This window comes from Austrofundulus limnaeus, unplaced genomic scaffold, assembly GCF_001266775.1.
Source record: "Austrofundulus limnaeus strain Quisiro unplaced genomic scaffold, Austrofundulus_limnaeus-1.0 Scaffold731, whole genome shotgun sequence".
NCBI classification, from domain to species: Eukaryota; Metazoa; Chordata; class Actinopteri; order Cyprinodontiformes; family Rivulidae; genus Austrofundulus; species Austrofundulus limnaeus.
This window is the reverse complement of record NW_013953133.1, coordinates 28,430-46,962: the sequence shown is the minus strand read 5'-3', so window position 1 is coordinate 46,962 and position 18,533 is coordinate 28,430. Positions and strand designations below refer to the sequence as shown.

The 18,533-nt window shown below is 39.1% G+C and overlaps 1 protein-coding gene across 1 annotated transcript in view; it reads left to right on the top strand.

Moving 5' to 3' along the window:
* LOC106532211 (disco-interacting protein 2 homolog C-like) overlaps positions 1–18,533 on the top strand; it is a gene marked incomplete at its 3' end in the record, with an annotated part of 94,259 nt that overhangs the window by 47,832 nt on the left and 27,894 nt on the right. Inside the window, 4 exon segments of the mRNA XM_014028231.1 lie at positions 1,261–1,587; positions 12,725–12,877; positions 13,192–13,311; positions 13,822–14,019. Of these exon segments, the coding sequence (XP_013883685.1) occupies positions 1,261–1,587; positions 12,725–12,877; positions 13,192–13,311; positions 13,822–14,019 (798 nt within the window).

Here is an 18,533-nt window from a genome sequence, read left to right as displayed (position 1 = left end):
TCCCAGGACTGTAAGCTGTTTGTGTTCATTGTCCTCACTTCAATCCCCAATTTGGACATTTAGAGATGAAATGATCATAGGACCTTGAGGTTAAAGGGGACATAACATGCAAAATCTATTTTTTTACCATAAATGTATTTTGTTGTGTACTTGGAGTCTATTGGAGTGCAGACGACGTTAATTTAATCTCTCTTGGTGCTGCAAAGTTATCTTTTATATTTTGTTTGGGTCATATTTTTCAGCCTTTTCAGTTTTTGTATTTTCTATGCCATTTTCTGAACTATTACGTCAAATTATTTATCGTGGAACTTCTAATTAATGTCTGGACTTACCAGCTACAATGTGGTGGTCTTCATTCTCCTCTGGTTCTGGGTCAGACTCTGGGTCCAACATGTAAGACTTCGCTTGTTCACATCTTTTAATTAATTTGTAAATAAAATTTTTGTTCCACTAAATAGCCGTAAACCAGAGCAGGCCAGCCTGGAAGCTGGAAGGGGGCGGGGTTTGAACAGTTTGGATTTAAAGAAAGTCTCCAAATGAGTTGATCTGAGACACGCCTCAGAAAAGGGGCGGGGCTTATGGAGTTACAATAAGGAGGAATTCAGACCAAAGCATTGCAGTTCTACTTTATATAGGCCCAAACTGAAGGATTTAAATGTGAAAAATGAGGATTTAAAAGCATCATGTGTCTCTTTTAAGAGCAAAAGATGTGCAATCCTTTTTGGATCATATTTCTCAAAAGATCTGGGAAATAAAGGAGGATTATAGCTACAGAAATGGACTTTATTAACTGTTTTTTAGTGGTGGCACCGTTTGTTTATGGGTTAACCTTTGGTAAAATGGTAAAAGTACCAAATCTGTGTTTCCAAATGACAGTATATAAAAATACTGTATATATTTGGTGTTTTGTGTGTTCAACCCATTGAGACGCAGATTTTAATTGATGGTCGTTAATTTTTCATCTGAACTATAATAACCTGAACCCACTAAATTCTGGGATAAACGTGTTTTTTTGTTGTTGTTGCTTAGAGAAGACCTCACACACCAGCTGAGCATGTGTGTTTGTGTGAGTGAGACAGAAGTGGGTCAGTGCTGTGGACATTATGAAAATCACTTGCAAAACACACCAAAACACATCCATGCGCACAAACACACACTCAGCCTTTAGCCTTTAGAAACCAGCACACCTTCGTTCTGAACTTTGAGTTTAAACAGGAAACAGGCTGATGAATAAAAGTTCATCCTCGTGTTCCTCCCCAGACACGTCCTCTGACTCGGACGGCGAGGAGCAGGGAGGAGGCGACGAGGAAGTGGGCGGAGACGGCGAAGAGGAGGATGGCGGAGGTGGCGGAGGAACCCCGTCCAGCCGGGAGGGGAGCATCGTGATGGAGCACTGGATCAGCCGGGCCATCCACGGCACCTCCTCCACCACCACCACCTCATCCACGGCCTCCTCTTCCTCCTCCTCCACACGCAGCGGGGGCAGCGGGGCGGCCGGCGGCAGGCTGGCCGACGTTCTGGCACAGCACGTTCACATCTCCTCCCAGCACCACCTCCGCCACCACCACCATCACCGCCACAAGTCAGGTAACAAGATGACAGCGAGGCTTTGTTTTCAGAACCAGGAAGTGGCACGACGCAGCTTCCTCTGCATTATTTGTTTCTGCTTCTGGAGTTTTTGTCACATTTGAAACAATTCTTCTTGGTTTTTGTTGGGTCGTACAGATGACTTGAGAAACCAGTCTGTCTACAGACAAAGAATAAAACAGACAGGATCAATTCTTAGAACAAGAATGTGTGGTGAAGGTTAACTTCATTTTAAGTAATTAAATTACGTTTACATGGACATAAATAATCAGATTAAACAGCCATTCGGAATAAAAATGTGTCACGTAAACACCCCATTCGAATTATTCTGATCCGATTCAGCTCGATCCGAATGAATTTGTAATCGAAATGAGAGAGGTGGTTTATGCTAGTTGATAATCCGAACAGCGTACATGTAAACACTTAATCTGATCATTTTATTCTGATTGTGGAAAACTGACCTGACTGTTCATGTCTGCTGACTTTCATCCAGCTCTTTCTGCTCTTTTGTGGAGAGGACAGAAGTGCTGTAGTTTCCAGCAGCACAGAACTTTCCTTCTGTTTTCTCATTCAACAAAGAAGGAAGACACACAGCCTGCGCCGCTTCGCAAAAAAATTAAGAAATAAAATAAGTCCGCCACACGTCCCCTGCAGCTCAACCAGAGAGTGCAGTAACATCTCCACCATTATTAAAACCTGTCGCAGGTCCATTTTCTGTGTTTTTTAGGGAAAGTTATCAACTGCACATGTCAGTGCTTCTATTCTGAATAAAGTCCTGTGCACGTAAACACTCGCCATGATCAGATTGTGTCCATGTAAACCACACATTCCGATTACTTAATCCGAATACATTTCAATCTGATCAAAAAAAATTGCGCATGTAATCATAGCTATTCATTCTTTCTGATTCTAAACTACGATGCAGTTGAATTTCTTCGTTATTTGGTGACTGACTCAGAGTCACCTCGAGACGCCATGAAGGTACCTGAATCCTCGCCTGGCCTTCCTGCACAATGCCGCTCGCTTCTAATCTCCCTTCTCTGCTCCGTCTGGGCTTTTTTTCCATCGACAAGGAATTCTCCGGTAGAATTTCAACTGGCCCAGTCAGTGAACAGATGGAGTAGTTGTGAATGATGATGTCGATTTTCTGCACTGCTTTAATCTGCCTGTAGTTTAACAGTGAATCCAGTCCGTGTTGACAAGACTTCAAAATTAAATAAAATTTGTGTGACAAAGCCTGCAGCATCATTTTACAGCCACCTGCTTCGGCTCGGTACTTCTTTTTTAGTTCCAGTAGGGGATGGTTGTTTCCAGCGCACACAGTTTCCTGTTAGCTTCTTAGCTTAACTTCCTTCACGGTCGAGCTGGCGCTTTACCTACGTCACGGACAGACGTTAGCGATTTGGATAAATCGGATCCGATCGTTTTAAACTTCATCAGAGGCCACGCCTCCAGCAAGAAGTCATTTCTCATTAGCCGAGAGTCCAGACCCTCGTTACGAAGCAAAGTGAAGAACAAGGGGTTTATAGTCGTACTGTTATTGTTAGTTTACACAACAGAGGTTTGGTGTGAAACTGAAAGTTTTCTGCTGCGCTTTGTATGATCTTGACACGACACCGGCCCTCGTTCTCTCTGAAACTGGAGCTTTTCATAATCCAGGTTTCAAAGTGGAGATTTTAGGAGCACCCCCCTGAGGAGGTGTGGAAAAGCCCCGCTGGTCTTAAACGGCAGTTTAATGGAAATTTTATTGTCCCCCAGTGGGAAATTAATCTGCAGCATGTCCACGTATCAACACATAGATTACACACAAATCAAGAAAACAGAACACAACAGTCCAGGTTCAACCAATCAACATCAACTAAAATGCAATGTGCAATATCACTGCAATCTACCTTTCTGTGCACATTTTCACCAAACACCCTCACTCACATATAACAGTTGGGTCCAAATACAATCATTTTAACGGTTTAGAACATGAGTTTATCATGTCCCATCTACCATCCCTGCCAGATCCATTTAAACATAATTTATTTATTTGTTTATTCTTGCTTTATTTGCCCCAATAAACTAAAAAAACAACACTGTTTTCAGAGAAAATAGTCGTGTAAACAGGATCTAATAAAAGTGTGGAAGAGCCTACTGAAAGCAGCTGGGTGGGCTCGCTTTCACTTTTTGAAGTTTGTTGGTGTGAACTTTGTGTATTTGGTGTTAAAGTGTGTAAAATACAGGTGAGTTTCTGCTTCTCGTGAGCTAATCAAGTACTTTTAGCAGTTTTTATTTTATCACCTGGTTTTTCCTTTATAGGCTTTTGATTCATTTTTATTTACATAAATTAAAAAATAATTATTAATTCATGAGCTCCAAAGTCACGCTGCAGGTAAATACACCCTGGACAAGATTTAATGTGATAGCTTTTCAAATATAAGTTTCACCCGGTTCTGCAGGTTGCTGCTGTTTGGAAACATTACTCATGAGTTGTGTTTTGGAGGCATTTTTTAAGACTTACTGAAGAAACTCACCTGCACATTCTAACATTTTCTGCATAACTCTGAAGGCTCAGCCTGCCTTCAAGCCACCGCAGTGTGATGGATCATTTCCATCGTTTTTGTTTAGAAGATGAATAAAGTGGTGGAGCCGGCCCGCTGCGGCCTCACAATCTGATTTTCACCTCTCCGTGTTTGTCGAGGTGGCGTCACGACTAACCGTTCTGGCAGAGGCCGGTGTGTTTTCATGCTGGTTCTGTCGGGGGTCCGGCTCTGTAGATAACGGACGGGCAGACACACAGGACCCCCTCTGCTCTGCTGGGGCGGGACGGCACAGGTTCCTCACACTCTGTTGTTTGTTTGGACTCGGTCCCGCTGGCTTCCTGCGTCCCTGCAGCCTGAAATGCTCCAGGATTGTGTTTCTGATGAGCTGACAGCAGCGAGGCCTTGACATGAAAGCACTCAGTGATGCTCAGGAAATGAAATGAAAACTGTGTCTGAAGGTGACGAACTTCTGCTGAAATAAACAGTGGCTGACGACTTAAAAGCTGCTGTCTGCTTTTAACATTTAGAACCCGTCTGCCTTAGAGTGACGAGGAAGAAAATCACTGAAAATATTGCATTAGATGAATTTTTTTGGGAACTTTAAGCCAAAAATAAAAAACATAAAATAATCAAATTGACCTTTATGGAGCAATATTTAGCTTTAATCCTAGCTTGGACTGAAAAATCATTGCATTATAATTATATCATATGAGTGATTAATGTTAGATGTTTTGTTTATTGAAAATTAAAGCAGGAACATCATTTTTTTAAATATTATTCTTTGCTCTTGAGGTTGTTGGACCTAAATAAAAAGAAAAATGTCTGAAAATTCTCAGAGGTTAAACAGTTCCATCTTAAATGCTTCCAGAAACAATAAAAGTTTGTTTTGTGAGTCTTTTAGAAATCGGATATTTAAAATAAAAAAAGTCTTTGTAAAGGTGTTTGTATTACCAATTTGTTAATAGTTTTCTTCTGTATGCACAGTTCYTTAGATTTCTGATTCCACACAGCTAATGTGGTAACAGTAAAAGTCAATAAAAGGATATATTTGTAGTCATTAAGCAAACTTGATTGCTTTTCTAATAAAATTTAGTGAATATTTTATTTATTGTTAGAGTTAAACATTTGACGTGAAGAAAAAAGCCTGAACATGCGTCAGAGCCACGGAGGTCCTCTACCTGCCTGTTTGTCCTCCCACCTGTCCAGTATGTCCAATATGTCCAATATGTCCCAGACCTTGAATACGTGGCTTCGTCTGGGAGAGGCTGAAAGTGGAGGATGAGTCAAGGTTCACTTTGATTCCTTTTTTTGATGGATAGCTGTTTGCTTGTTGGAGTGAAGCTCTGGCGTCTCCTCGCCTTATTTATTGGCAGATTTATGAACTCTGATCAGCTGGAAGGTGAATATAAAATCCTTGAAAATGAAGTTGAAGTCGTTTCACAGAACCTGGGTTCCTCGAGCAGAGCAGTTAAAAATGTGCTGTTTCCACGTTTTATCTCGTTTACTGAAGCAGTTTTTTGGGAGAGAAACATAAAGCAATTGAATATTATGTTATAAAGTATGATTTTGAGTAATTTTTGGTGGTGTGCACATGGGTCACAGGCAGATCTGTCTTAAACATCCATGCTCAAATTGCTGGGTTTCAGTCACATGACCTGAATGAGGCACGAAATTGAGATTGGGGGCAGGAAGTGATTTGCTCCGGTTCAAAACTCAGCGAAATGGGTCACAATGAGTACGCTAATGCCCTAAATGAGTTGGTGCAGATGAGATATCGCAAACGAATCTGTGTACATTTAGGATCTGATCCATAATGTCTTAATAAAACGACTCATCATATAATCTGGAGGATTTACCCGCATCGAGGCGATCAACATAAACTACCTGGTGCTGCAGAGCTCGTATTATACGAGGAGCCAGATAAAAGTTTCAAAATCCTCAAAGCTACAATTATTTAGTTTCAGGTTGGGTCAAACTTTTAGGATCCAAAGAAGCTTTAAATGTCTTTCGACTTGTTTCTGCCCAGGTCAGTCAGCAGTGACTTCTGCTGTTGTACATAATTAGCCTATGATAACAAAGCTAACGCTAACGAGTTAACCTATTATTTCTATGTGCTCGGATCTACTTGTAAATAATTTATTTAGCTTCTGTAAACACAGATTCCAGTAACGGTCCAATAAAATATCTGAAAATAGGATTTAAATGATCCTGACCTGTTAGAAAGTGGTCGTTGCAAACTCTGACTGTTCGTTTCCTCACCTCCTGTTTTTAGCCGTAGATCGTTGATCCACTTTTGTCATTTTTTGGTAAGCTTTTTAAAATTAACTTGTGACGCAACTTTCGAAACATGAAAAAAAAAACTTTCATATTTCTCCTGATTGGAGCGGTTGCCACAACCACACACGGCACAGAATTTAGACACTGATGCTGAGTCAACAGAAGGAAACAGAGCTCCATTTACTTCCTGCCCCCCGTCTGCATTTCGTGACGTTGATACGACATCATCAGCAACCCAGAAATACAAAAGTTGTTGGAGGCTAGTTGACGAAACTTAAATTTTCCTTGCAGTCTGACAGAATTTTTAGTGTTTTCTGACCTGAGAAAGAGCTCCATGTTGGAGCAAAACCTGATGATTTTAATCCCTAAGACTCCACTACAGTAAAATGGTCCGGTGCAGCTGTTTATACGTCCTCACTGAGCCAAGTATAATGTGACATCATGCTTCTGTCCTGTTTCTGACAACATTTTATGAGCTAAATGTTTGTTCTTAATGCTGCTGTAGATGCACAGTTATCAAAAACCTTATTTTATGGTCTTTCAATGAAAAATGAACGTTTTATCAGTTTTGAATGGTTTATTTCCTCCACAACATCTTGAATCTTTAGTGATTTAGATGTTTTTAAAGCTGATTTTAGGTTTGATGTGTCTCGTTAATAAAAAGCATGAGAACTGTTGAGAGAGACGAGTCTTTTGAAGGTTCCCTCCCCCTCTTGTTCCTCACCTGCAGGCCTTTTGACCCGCCTCTCCTCGAGGAGGAGGAGGGCAGAGCCAGCTGGTCTGGTTCAGAATGGACAATTTGGGCTACATATTCCTGGTAAGTTGGATTGGAGCATGGCTGACGGAGAACCCAGAACCGGGTCTGTCAGACCCGCCATCCCTGGTCCTGAACAGGGATGTTGTCTTTCCTCCTGAGTTTCAGTGACACCTCAGCCCCGGTGTCCTCTTTGATCTGTTTCCAGCTTGACTGTCGTGTCCTGATGATTTAATTTGTGCAGAAGAGATCATTTCAATGCTAACCCTGATAGCATTGAGCTGCATGGAAATCAAAACAAGCTGCTGTTTGGATTGTTGATGACAAAAATCAACAATGCTTTTAAAGTGGTTAGATAGCAGCTTGAATGAATCCTTCCCTCTTTTTAAGGTTCCTGTGTTTGGTGGTGTTCATTGKTTTGAGTAATTATGCAGCATGTTGCAGTTGTGTTTGCTCAGCCAGAGGCGATCTGCCTCCAAAAACAGGGTTTTTATCCTCAGAAAACAGATGGAGGAGCCTAAGCGTCTTGCCTGCTTTCTTTCTTTTAGCTTTCTGTGTTTGTGACATGTGATTGTTAATATTGTGCCGAGTCATATTTTTCTGGTCAGTAAAAGTTGGGAGTTCCAAACTGTTGAGCTGCTGTGAGCGGCTAAACTCACATGCAAATCTATGTTCCTCCCTTCCCTCCTGAGGATTTTTAAAAGCTTCTGTTAGCCTGGTCATGAAAGTGTGAAACTGTTTGAGAATTAGATTCTGCATTTGAGACTCCCTCTGCTGTTTAATGTCGGTTTTCAAAGTGTAACAAAGCATAACCCCGCCCCCAGGCAAATTAGAACAATTCCAACAAAGTGGGCGGTGCCAAGTGGCACTGAGTGGCACGGAAGGTAGAGCTGAGCGATACGGCAAAAAAAGTATCAATTAATTTTTTCGCATCGTCCAATCTCGATTAATTTCACTTTTTTATGTTAACCTAAAAAGTAACAGAAAAATAATGTAACACTTAAATAACTACAGAAATTAAAAAAAATAATGGCTGTTATTTCACTTTCACTAATATAACAAATAGCTGTGGTTCAGTAGAATGTGTAATTATTTTTGCAAGGTATTTAAAAAGGTATTTACCAAGAAAAATAAAAAAAACATTTGTTTAAATTATAGAATCTCACATTAATAAAGTTATCCTTTTGTAGAATTGAGGTTTTGGATTTGAATTTCACATTAAATATGCCTTAAAGAAACAAACCCTAAAAACTGCAGCAATTTGTGCACATTTGGATAGAATCCAAGCTCATTACTTGTTATGGAAGGAACCCCCACCCCTCCTGTTTATAGAGCTTTATCAAACAACGGACAACGCTGTTTCAATTTTTCTGAAATAATATCTGATTCTGCACAGGACAAAATGTTGGATAAACTCCCAGCTTCTGAGTGTTCAGGAGTTTGCAGCGTSTCTCAGCTGCTGTTTGTGATGAGACTCAGACAGGAAGTGGTCTTCACGTCATGTCCAGCCCATCGTGTGCTGATAAAACTTAAAGTTCTTCTCCAGATGAATGAAGAACCGCTGCGACATTGTTCTGTCCTAAACGTTAAAGACTGCTTCATATTTTTGAAAGACGCTTTTGTTTTGGCGAGCTGTGCATCGCCGCTCTCTTTTCTTTTTCCTCCCCTCTCTCCTTCTGTGTCGGGAGAGGAGCTCAGAGCTCACCCTGCGAGCCTGTTAGCAGGTAACGGCAGGTACAGGAAGCGACAGCAGCCAAAATACCTCAGAAACTCGCCCAAATAAGCAAAATCTGTGCTGGATTACTTTGGTTAATTCTGTGATTCCGTCCGCGTTTCATTAGCAACTTATAAACAGAAGTGGAGCAGGAGAGGGTGGATTCTGATTGGCTGTTGTCGTGCACATTTCCGCCATGTTTGATCGAGTAAAGAGGCTCACAGCTGATCACCTTGATCGACCTGAATTTTTCTCGATCAATAATTGCGATCAAATAATCGCCCAGCCCTAACTGAGGGGCTGTGGTCAGGTGGCAGCTAGCTTAATTTGACAAGCTAGCATTTCTGAATGTTCTAAAGAAATTAATGTAGGTCTCCTTTAAAATGATCTTAGCATAATTGCTAACATGGGCTAATGTTCAAAGCAGTAACAGATTTTCATCACAGTGCTCATTGTTCCAATCAACTCCTGACTCGATGCAGTCAGAGGCTTTTAAACCCTCTGTGACATCAGCATGTACCATTTTAACCAACAGGAAAATTCCACTGCAGTAGCACCGTTCAACCCATAGAGGGCGACTGTTTAGACCAAATATTGAAGAGTTAAAGAAATTTACTTGGAAATGTCACAATTTTCACAGAAATGCTGATACGATACCCTTAACGCACAATTTAGACAGTTTATCTGTAAAAAATAAATAAAAGTTGATTTTGGGTTTAGTTACTCTTTAATGGTATATGATTCATTTGAAGTTCATGTAAAGTTTAAGTACTATGGATTATCTGGGATTTCTGCTCTTAAGGGTATATCCATGGCAACAAGAGTCCCAACATCAGATGGAGGTGTTTTCTGTTTTGTGGATTTTCAGCTCCAGAATCATTAACTAACCAGCCGGCCTTAAGCCCTCCTTGACTCATGAGTTGAGATGAAAACGTCTCGTCCCTGAATCATCTCCCTCAGTCTGGCTGTTTGGTATTCCTGCAGTGAAGAACACATTCATCATCTTCCTCCTCAGCTGGCAGTAATACCCCCCGCCTCCCATCATCGTAAAGACAATCTGATGAGGTCACTGGAGTTACGTCCACATATTCACCCGCACGTTGGACAGAAAGCAGGGCAGAGACGTCACCAGACAGATAACTAACACCAAACTTGAGAGGCGGTCCAGTTCAGAGCTGACGGCCCGGATGATGCAGAGACAGGATGTAGAACATGCTGCAGTAATTAGCATGCCTGTCCTGCTCACTGCAGTGTTGATATTCAGGCCGTGTCTGGGGTAGATATTCCTTCTTTTTTTTTGTCTCCTCGGCTGTGGCTCAGAGCTTCACTAGAAGTCATCTCTCTTCCTTTTTCACACCGTATTTCTGAGTTTTCGCAGCGTATGAAATCATGTTGAGCTCAGAATTAGTCATCTGCAAAGGCAATTGAGAACACATGGCACAAATGGAAGAGAATTAATGTTCAATTCATCAGAAATTAATGTTTTCTTGGGAGCGTTTAGCATTAAAGGCTAAAACCTCATGTGGATGACGATGATACAGTTTYGTTTGAAATATTTAGAAATTTAATTATGTTCAATTAAACAGCTTCATAGCTGTTTTTTAAGTTTTCTAATTTGATTTAATTTATTTGGATAAAAAGGCCAAAAAGTAATCTCTGAAAGGACAAATTRGATTTCAAACTGATGATAAATCACTAGCTAAGTTACAAACGATACTCTGATGGGCAAAAAACTTTGTAATCCTGCTCACAACAAGATTTTAATTATGGCGCAGTAAGAGGGTCAAAATTAAGACTATTGCACAACCAGCGGTTGCTACATCCTCGTAGCAGGAGGCTATATACATTCCTAACCAGCTATTGATCTGATTAATGATAGACCGGCACCGGTAACTGACAGGCCAGTGCTGGAAAATGAGGCTAGCACTAGCATGGATAAGCTGCCATTAGCGTTGGAGAGGCTAGCAACTAGCATGCCTCGGCTGCTCACCTATACTTTATTAGACACAAACCTTTTTGAATAAAGAAAACYTTCTCAACAATACTTGTGAAAATATCTGTAATATGACATTATAAATAATTCAATATAGAGAAGCTTACTTCAATACCCTGTCAAAAATTGTAAAAAGCCCCAAATTCATASTCCTGGCTTTTCTAATAATTCGGCTAAAGAGAAAAAAGCTGCTAATTCAGGTGGTAACTAAAGCTGTCTGCTTCACAGTAATATGTTTTATGTTTAATATTTATGATTGACGCCACGTTGAACAGCAAATTCTGTCTAAGGAACACCTGTCTGTGCATGGCGCTTGTATGTCAACCATTTTTGTTGAAAAAGTTTTCTTTTTTTATCGTTTATCGAGCATAAATGGTAATGTTATAAAAGTTAATAGAAGATTAACTTAAAATAATTTTAAAAAAATGCCTCTGTCCTCTGAATAAAAGTGGTTTTGAGCGTTTGAAGAAAAATGAATGCTGGTTTAAATTGAAATGAGCAGTTTGCAGCAAACAGGCGTAACGGTTTGAATCAGGATTCATTTCTGTTTAGATTCACATCATTTCATGCTTTAATCAGTCAAAGTAAATAATTTCTCGAACAAACGGTGGTAAACTGTTTGATGTTGAACTCATAAAAAAAAGAAAACAACGATAAATGTGAAGAATTTGATGCTTGCATTGAAACCTCAGGAACACAGATGAGTTGAAACAGAAACTGAATGTAGCACGAAATGTGTTCAGAAACAACCTGAAAACAAATGTCAATGTTTGATGAGAATGTATTTTTTTATTATTTTATTTTTTTTGTGTTTATAGAAGAGAACCTGCAGCTTCTGGTTATCTGTTAAACCTGCAAGTTCCAGGAGAAAGTCGAGGTTCTGCTTCTGGTGGATTTTCACTGAAACCATGTCAGATGCTAATTAGCTTTAGTGAAAAATATGGCTACAATTCAGATAATTTTAAAGATATTAAGATAAAATTTGTATTGGTAACAGCAGAGAGTCACACCCAACACTTACTGAGTGTTAATAGAACAATGACTACTGTGACTTTTGTTTTTTATAACTTTAATATATGTTTTAAAATTTAACTTTATGTACAAATAATTTCCTAATGTAATACATCGAGATGTCTTAATTTTCTTTAAAAAAACATCCTTTTCAAAATCAGCTGCTTCTAATGCGCCTTTTAGTTTTTAGCTGTTATTAGCAATCTTTAAACATTTTGCTACTTTTAAAACCTTTGGTTACATTAAGCTTGTAGCTAGTGTTTTAACGCCTTTAGGATACATTAGCAAATGTTTAGCTTTTAGCTATCAATTTTGCTAATTTTACCCAGCATATTATTATTTTTGGCTTTTAGCTTTTCTTTTGCTACTTTTAGCTTGTGTTTTGCTACTTTTGGCATGTTGTTAATGTTTTATTGTTATAGCTAAAGTTTTCTATATTAGAAGCTAATGTTTAACTACTTTTAGCGGGGGTTTTTTTTTTTATTCAGCTAGCCTTTTTCATTATTTAGCATTTTTTGTCACTTTTTTCAGCCAATGTTTAGCTTCTTTTAGCATTTTTTTCATCCTGCTGGTCTTTTGCATTATTTAGCTTTAGCAATTTTGTTGTTTTTTTCAGCAACTTTTGGCCGTTTGACTTAAATCTTTCACCTTGAGATGCACAAAGCTTAATTTTTGCCAATATTTCATAAATACATTTTTCTAATTTAAATAATAATAATTGATCCTGGTGCAGATAAATGATTGTTGAACCTTTTCTGTAGTGGCTGAGATATTATTGAAATTCATTTTGATTTACGTTTATGCTTCATTTGATTGTATCTGAAGGTTTAACCAAGTCTAAACTCCTCATTTCCTTGCAGAGAACCACTCTGCCCCTCCGGACGTCACCAGCTACACCAACAACACCACCACCACTGATGGAATCCAAGTGGAACGAGCCCCGGGACCCGGTTCTGCCGGCCAGAAACAGACGCCCAAATACGGCAACGCGGAGCTGATGGAGACCGGAGACGGTGAGTCGAGGCTGAGAGGGTGTGAGGGTGGGAATACATATCAAAGTTAGGTGGTGCAATAGATACTTGGATGTCTCACGTGTTTTGGGTCAAACACAGGACACACATTTCCTGGTTGTTTGAGAATAATTATAACAATAAAAATCACACTGCTTCCTGCTCATCAGTGCTTCTGCAGAGCGCTCACCTCAGAGAAACTGGATCTACATTTAAAACTCAACCTTGTTTTCCGATTTCACAGGAGAAAAGCTGCGGTTTGCAGCTGTAGGATTCAATTAGATTAAATGTTCTGCTTGTGTTTTGTTGCTCCGCAGGTGTTCCAGTCAGCAGCAGAGTTTCAGCTAAAATACAGCAGCTTGTCAACACGCTGAAGAGACCCAAACGACCTCCGTTAAGAGAGTTTTTTGTTGACGACTTTGAGGAACTTCTGGAAGGTAAAACGCTTTATTCTGTTAAAAAAATGTTGTTTTTTTCTGTCACACTGATCTCTGCAGCCAAACGAAATGTTCAAGCTGTAGCTTTTCATCAGATGTCAGATTTTTTTTTCATTTCATTGCTTTTCTTTCAGTGTTGAGGACTGATCTTTTGTTTTGCAGCGAAAAAATTCTCTGTTCAGACAAATTTTTTATCCCTGGAGATTATTCCCCGTCYTCTCCTCTAACAATGCAGAGCCTGATAAATATTTCCTTCTGTTTTCAGCATCAGAAGCTGCAGAGCCAGAACTTAATTCATTATTAAAGCATGAATAGTAAATGTTAAAAATGCTCAGTTTGGTTCAGTGGGTTATTAAAATTTATTAGTGCCAGCTCACTTGATTACAATATCTTCCATGTGTGATATAAAACATGGGTAAAATCTGGTTCAAAGAGAAGATAAACATACGAGACGTGTGTAAAATGGAAACCTTTTTACTCTCCTCTCTGTTTAAATCTGCCAACCTGCAGTCCAGCAGCCAGACCCCAACCTGCCCAAGGCTGAGGGGGCCCAGATGGTGGCCATGCGTGGTGAGCAGTTGGGCGTTGTGACCAACTGGCCCCCGTCTCTGGAGGCAGCTCTACAAAGGTGGGGCACCATCTCTCCGAAGGCCCCGTGTCTGACCACCATGGACACCAACGGCAAGCCGCTCTARACGCTCACCTACGGTAAGAACGTTTCCACGTCGTCACTGGAAGGGGTTAAAGATTCGCACGCATCCTCTATCACAGTCGCGAGGGATGAATACTCAAACCCTTGTGTTTTTCTGTGAATTACATCCTGTTTTAAGGCACATATGGTCTCTTCTGAGCTGATTAACTGAAGCACCAAACAATGTTTAACAACTGCTGTGTGAGCGTAATTCTCCTAACAGCAGTCGGAGAGCTCAGCACAATAGCAACATGTGGGAAAGAAAAGCTTTAAAGAATTAAGCTTTTCTTAAGGAGAAAGCCTTTATTGTTTACTGTCCTCAAAATCCTTTTTTACTCAGTCGCTGCTGCAGTGTTGTAGTGCTCGAGACCGGTCTTGACCAGTTTTCGACCGTATTTGTATTCAGTCTTGTCACGGACATTCAGGTATCTGGATTTTATTTCAAGAGCACAACTGTGGAAATATCACTGATTTGCCAGAATATTGTCCAAATTTAAGTGTTAACATTGTTGCTTTCATTGGATGTAAAACTTTGATTCAAACCCAAGCGTGACTTATTGCTGATTACGAATTTTTGTTACTGCTGTCAACCTCACCCTCCCTGCAAAATATTCAGTAATACAGTTCAGCTACATACATCGTAGGGTTGGGCAAAATCTTATCATGTGTAATTAATCGTCAGAAAAACTTTAATAGATTATTTTTTGGCACCTGACGATTAACACAGTTAATGCCTCCAGGCAGACTGACTGGAGATTTCCCTCGTCATTCTGCTCAGTTCGCCTCTCTGCTTCAAATATGATGAATATTAAAGAAAAAAGTTTTATAATTTATTTAGTATAACTCCAGTTTTACTTGGTCTAGCAACACAATTTAAAAACTGATGCACAGCCTGAAGTCTGTACTTTTGACACAGTTTCGAACAGATTTTTGCGGAGAGCAAATCTTTCCCACTAGAGTGGTTTAAATTGGTCATGTGACTAGGATATCAGGGCGTCCAGAGACTCCAGAGGATTAATCGTCATATTAATCGTTATCGACTAAATACCACAATTAATCTTTTTTTTTTTGCCAATATCGCCCAACCCTAATAAATCATAAAAAATATATTTGAAAAACAACATTGAGGAGAAAGCAAACTGCGAAGAAGCAAAGTGTACAGTAATTTTCGTCTTTTAGAGCACTAGTTTCCATATTTTTTTCTGGTTTTGGTCTCGACTTGGTCTCAGCCCATAAAAGTCTTGGTCTTGTCTTGATGTACTCTGATGTTGGGCTTAACTTGGTCTGGGTTTAGCTGGTCTTGACTACAATATTACTCTGTAGGTCTTTAAAATGTTGAACTGAATCTTGATTTTGTCATTTATTTTGATTTATTTTGTTTGTGTTTTATGTCATTTTTGGGAGCATAAATTTTACCCATATTGCAGTAATCTAAAAAATGTCGAGTAGGTCCTCTGGACGAGTCCTTTGAAAATATTTTTTGTCTCTTTTCAAAGAGGAGTTACAGGTAAACCCAGCCATAAAAGCTGTTCTTCCACATGGTGGACAAACAAGTCAACGATGACAATCAAAACCGTTTGTTTACATGCAAAACAGGACCATCAGCCTAACAACTGATAGTTAGTGCCCCGATTGGGGATTAAGGATCAAGACATTACTGACCAGTTGTTATCCAGATATTTTATTTATTTCAAACTTTATTCAATTCTTAAAAAACAAAATTCTATATATAATAAAAAAGAAAGAAAATACAATGAAATGAAAGGCAGCAGAGAGAAGAAAAAATCATAAAATATTAATGATCACTTGTTAGGCTGATGGTCTTTTTGCATGTGAACAAACGGTTTTGATTGTCATTGTTAACCTTTTTATCCACCATGTGAAATTACTGCTTATACGCTGAGTTTACTTGTAACTCATCAGACTGAAGAAGTCTCTTGGAGAAGAGACAAAAAAAATTATTTTTTTTCATCGACGAACCCGTCCAGAGGACCTACTCAACTTTTTTTTTTTTAGATTTTTCTTTCTGTGTAATTGAGATGCATCAGGACATGTTGCAGAAAATACAATGGTTTAAAATCAGGTATAAGCTCAGTGTTAAAATCTAGATTGGTGTTTTGTTGGATTTTATTATAGATTATAAAGTAACATTTTGCATCTTATATATTTTTGCTGGTTATGTTGTGGATAAATGAAGTAAAATGGAGGAACTAAACCATGTTTATTGCAGCTATATAATCCGGAGCAAAGTCATACTGATGTAAATCAGTCGTTCCACCTGCAGCACTGTCAGTGTCACAGCTTTCTAAATGAGTTTACTTCATCTGAATCACATTATGTCCTCATCCCAGGTTCAGTGCCGAGTCCTTACACAAACTGAAACAAGTCGTCTTTGTTCTGCACGTGAAGCTCAGACATTTATTAATCTTCCGAACAGCAGCAGAGAAAAACAACTGCAGGTCCAGAGGGTGTAAATAATAATGATAATAATAAAAAGGTAGCTGCCGTTAACAGGAGCTGCTTCCCTCAGGTCCTCATGAATTTTGAGTGAAACTCCCCGCTGAGCTGCACAGAATGAAGTAATCCTGAGAAAACTGTAGTGACATCAGAGCAACTGTACGCCGTTTTACAGACGTGCAATCGTTCAACTGAACAACATGAAGGATTTATTATAAAAACTAACAGATTTAAAATAAAACAAAGATTATTCAGTTTTATATCTATGACGATGTATGGATGGATGGATGGATGGATGGATGGATGGATGGATGGATGGATGGAAGGATTTGTCTAACGCCTGCTGTCAGTGCAACCTTCTGTTCACTGCAGGATTTTTGTAATCTGCTGTTATTCTAACAAATAAAAGCCTGTGGATATTAGAATCTTTTGTGCTGATGAAAATGTGACTAATAGCTCTTCAGGAACAGACTGCGGTGAGTCCTTTTAGCAGCATGTTGATGGAAATATCACATTTCATCATTTTATGTCAAAATGAGCTTAGTAACAAATGCAAAACAGCACTTTTATATTCCTTAATGGAATGTTTTCTATTTAAACACAGCTTGAGGTCCTTATAGGAGATTGAACAAGCGGTTGTTTATCATGACCCCCACGTGAAGCGGGGGTCATACTGTTTTCACACTGTTTATTTTTATTTATTTTCAGTGGTTTTTGGTCGACCGTAATACGGAAACGGCTGCACCAGTCAACATGAKATTTGGCAGGAATGTAGTTGAGTCCGACCTACACTGATCCAGCAAACGGTTTTTTGATAGACCCCATATTTGAGGAGGGGGCTCCATCTAAAAGGGGGGTGTCTGGACTAGGGTTGGGCATAATCGTATCGTCTGCAATTAATCGTCAGAAAAACATTAATCGATTATTTTTTGGCACTTGATGATTAATACGATTAATGCCAGCAGGCAGACTGATTGGAGATTTCCCCGGTCAGTCCGCTCGGTGCTCCTCTCTCCTTCAAATATGATGAATATTTAAACAAAAGTTCTGTCATTTATTTATCAACACAATTTAAAATTTGAAGTAGAGCCTGAGGTCTGTYATTTTGACACAGTTTGAAAAAGATTTTTACGAAGAGCAAATCTTTCCCACTAAATTGTTCATGTGACCAGGACATACTCCAGGGGATTAATTGTCAAATTAATCGTTATCGGCTAAATACCACAATTAATCGTGATTAATTTTTTTTGCCAATATCGCCCAACCCTATTCTGGACATGTAACAATGCTTTTAACTCAAAAACTGTTCAACATAGGAGCTTCAGGTTCTTTTTGTTCTTTAGCCCTGATGTACGGCTATCCATCTGGCCCACTAATGAGCACCACCCGTTATGGGATAAATCTTGTGCCAGCAGGAATTGAATCTGAATGTGCATAATTTGAAATTGAATGCACTGGTTTGAAAATAAATTTCACTGAATTTAATGATTTGAATTTGAATTAATTTGCTTTGAAACGTTATATATCAGTCAGCAGCAGCATCTGATCAATATGTGATCCATGATGTGATGTAAATGTAATATTTTCTATAGGTAAAATTATAAAATAATAACTGTCTGTTTTTGTCACTTTTACAGTGGATTGCATCAACTCTGTTACATACAGAAGGGAAACTTCACCAAAGTGAAACATAAATCTGTGGATCTGTGTTTGATTACTCTGCCTGGCTTTCTCAAGGACCAGGATGTGACAGACAAGTATGAATTTTAGAACTGAAATTGAATTATGGAACTGAAAGGGAAAGTAGTCAAACTAAAATTTTAATTGACCAAAATGCAGTTTCAAAGCAAATTAATTCAAATTCAAAACTTTAAATTCAGTTTCACTTTTGTGTATTTCATATTCAAACCAATGCATTCAATTTCAAATTATGCACATTCAGATTCAATCTGAGTAATTCAAATTCAATTCCTGCTGGCACAAGATTTATCCCACAACAACTGGAACGTGTTTTGGGAAATCATAAGAAGTGTAGCAGTGTTGCTGCTGCTTCCTGCTCTGGACTTCTGTGTTC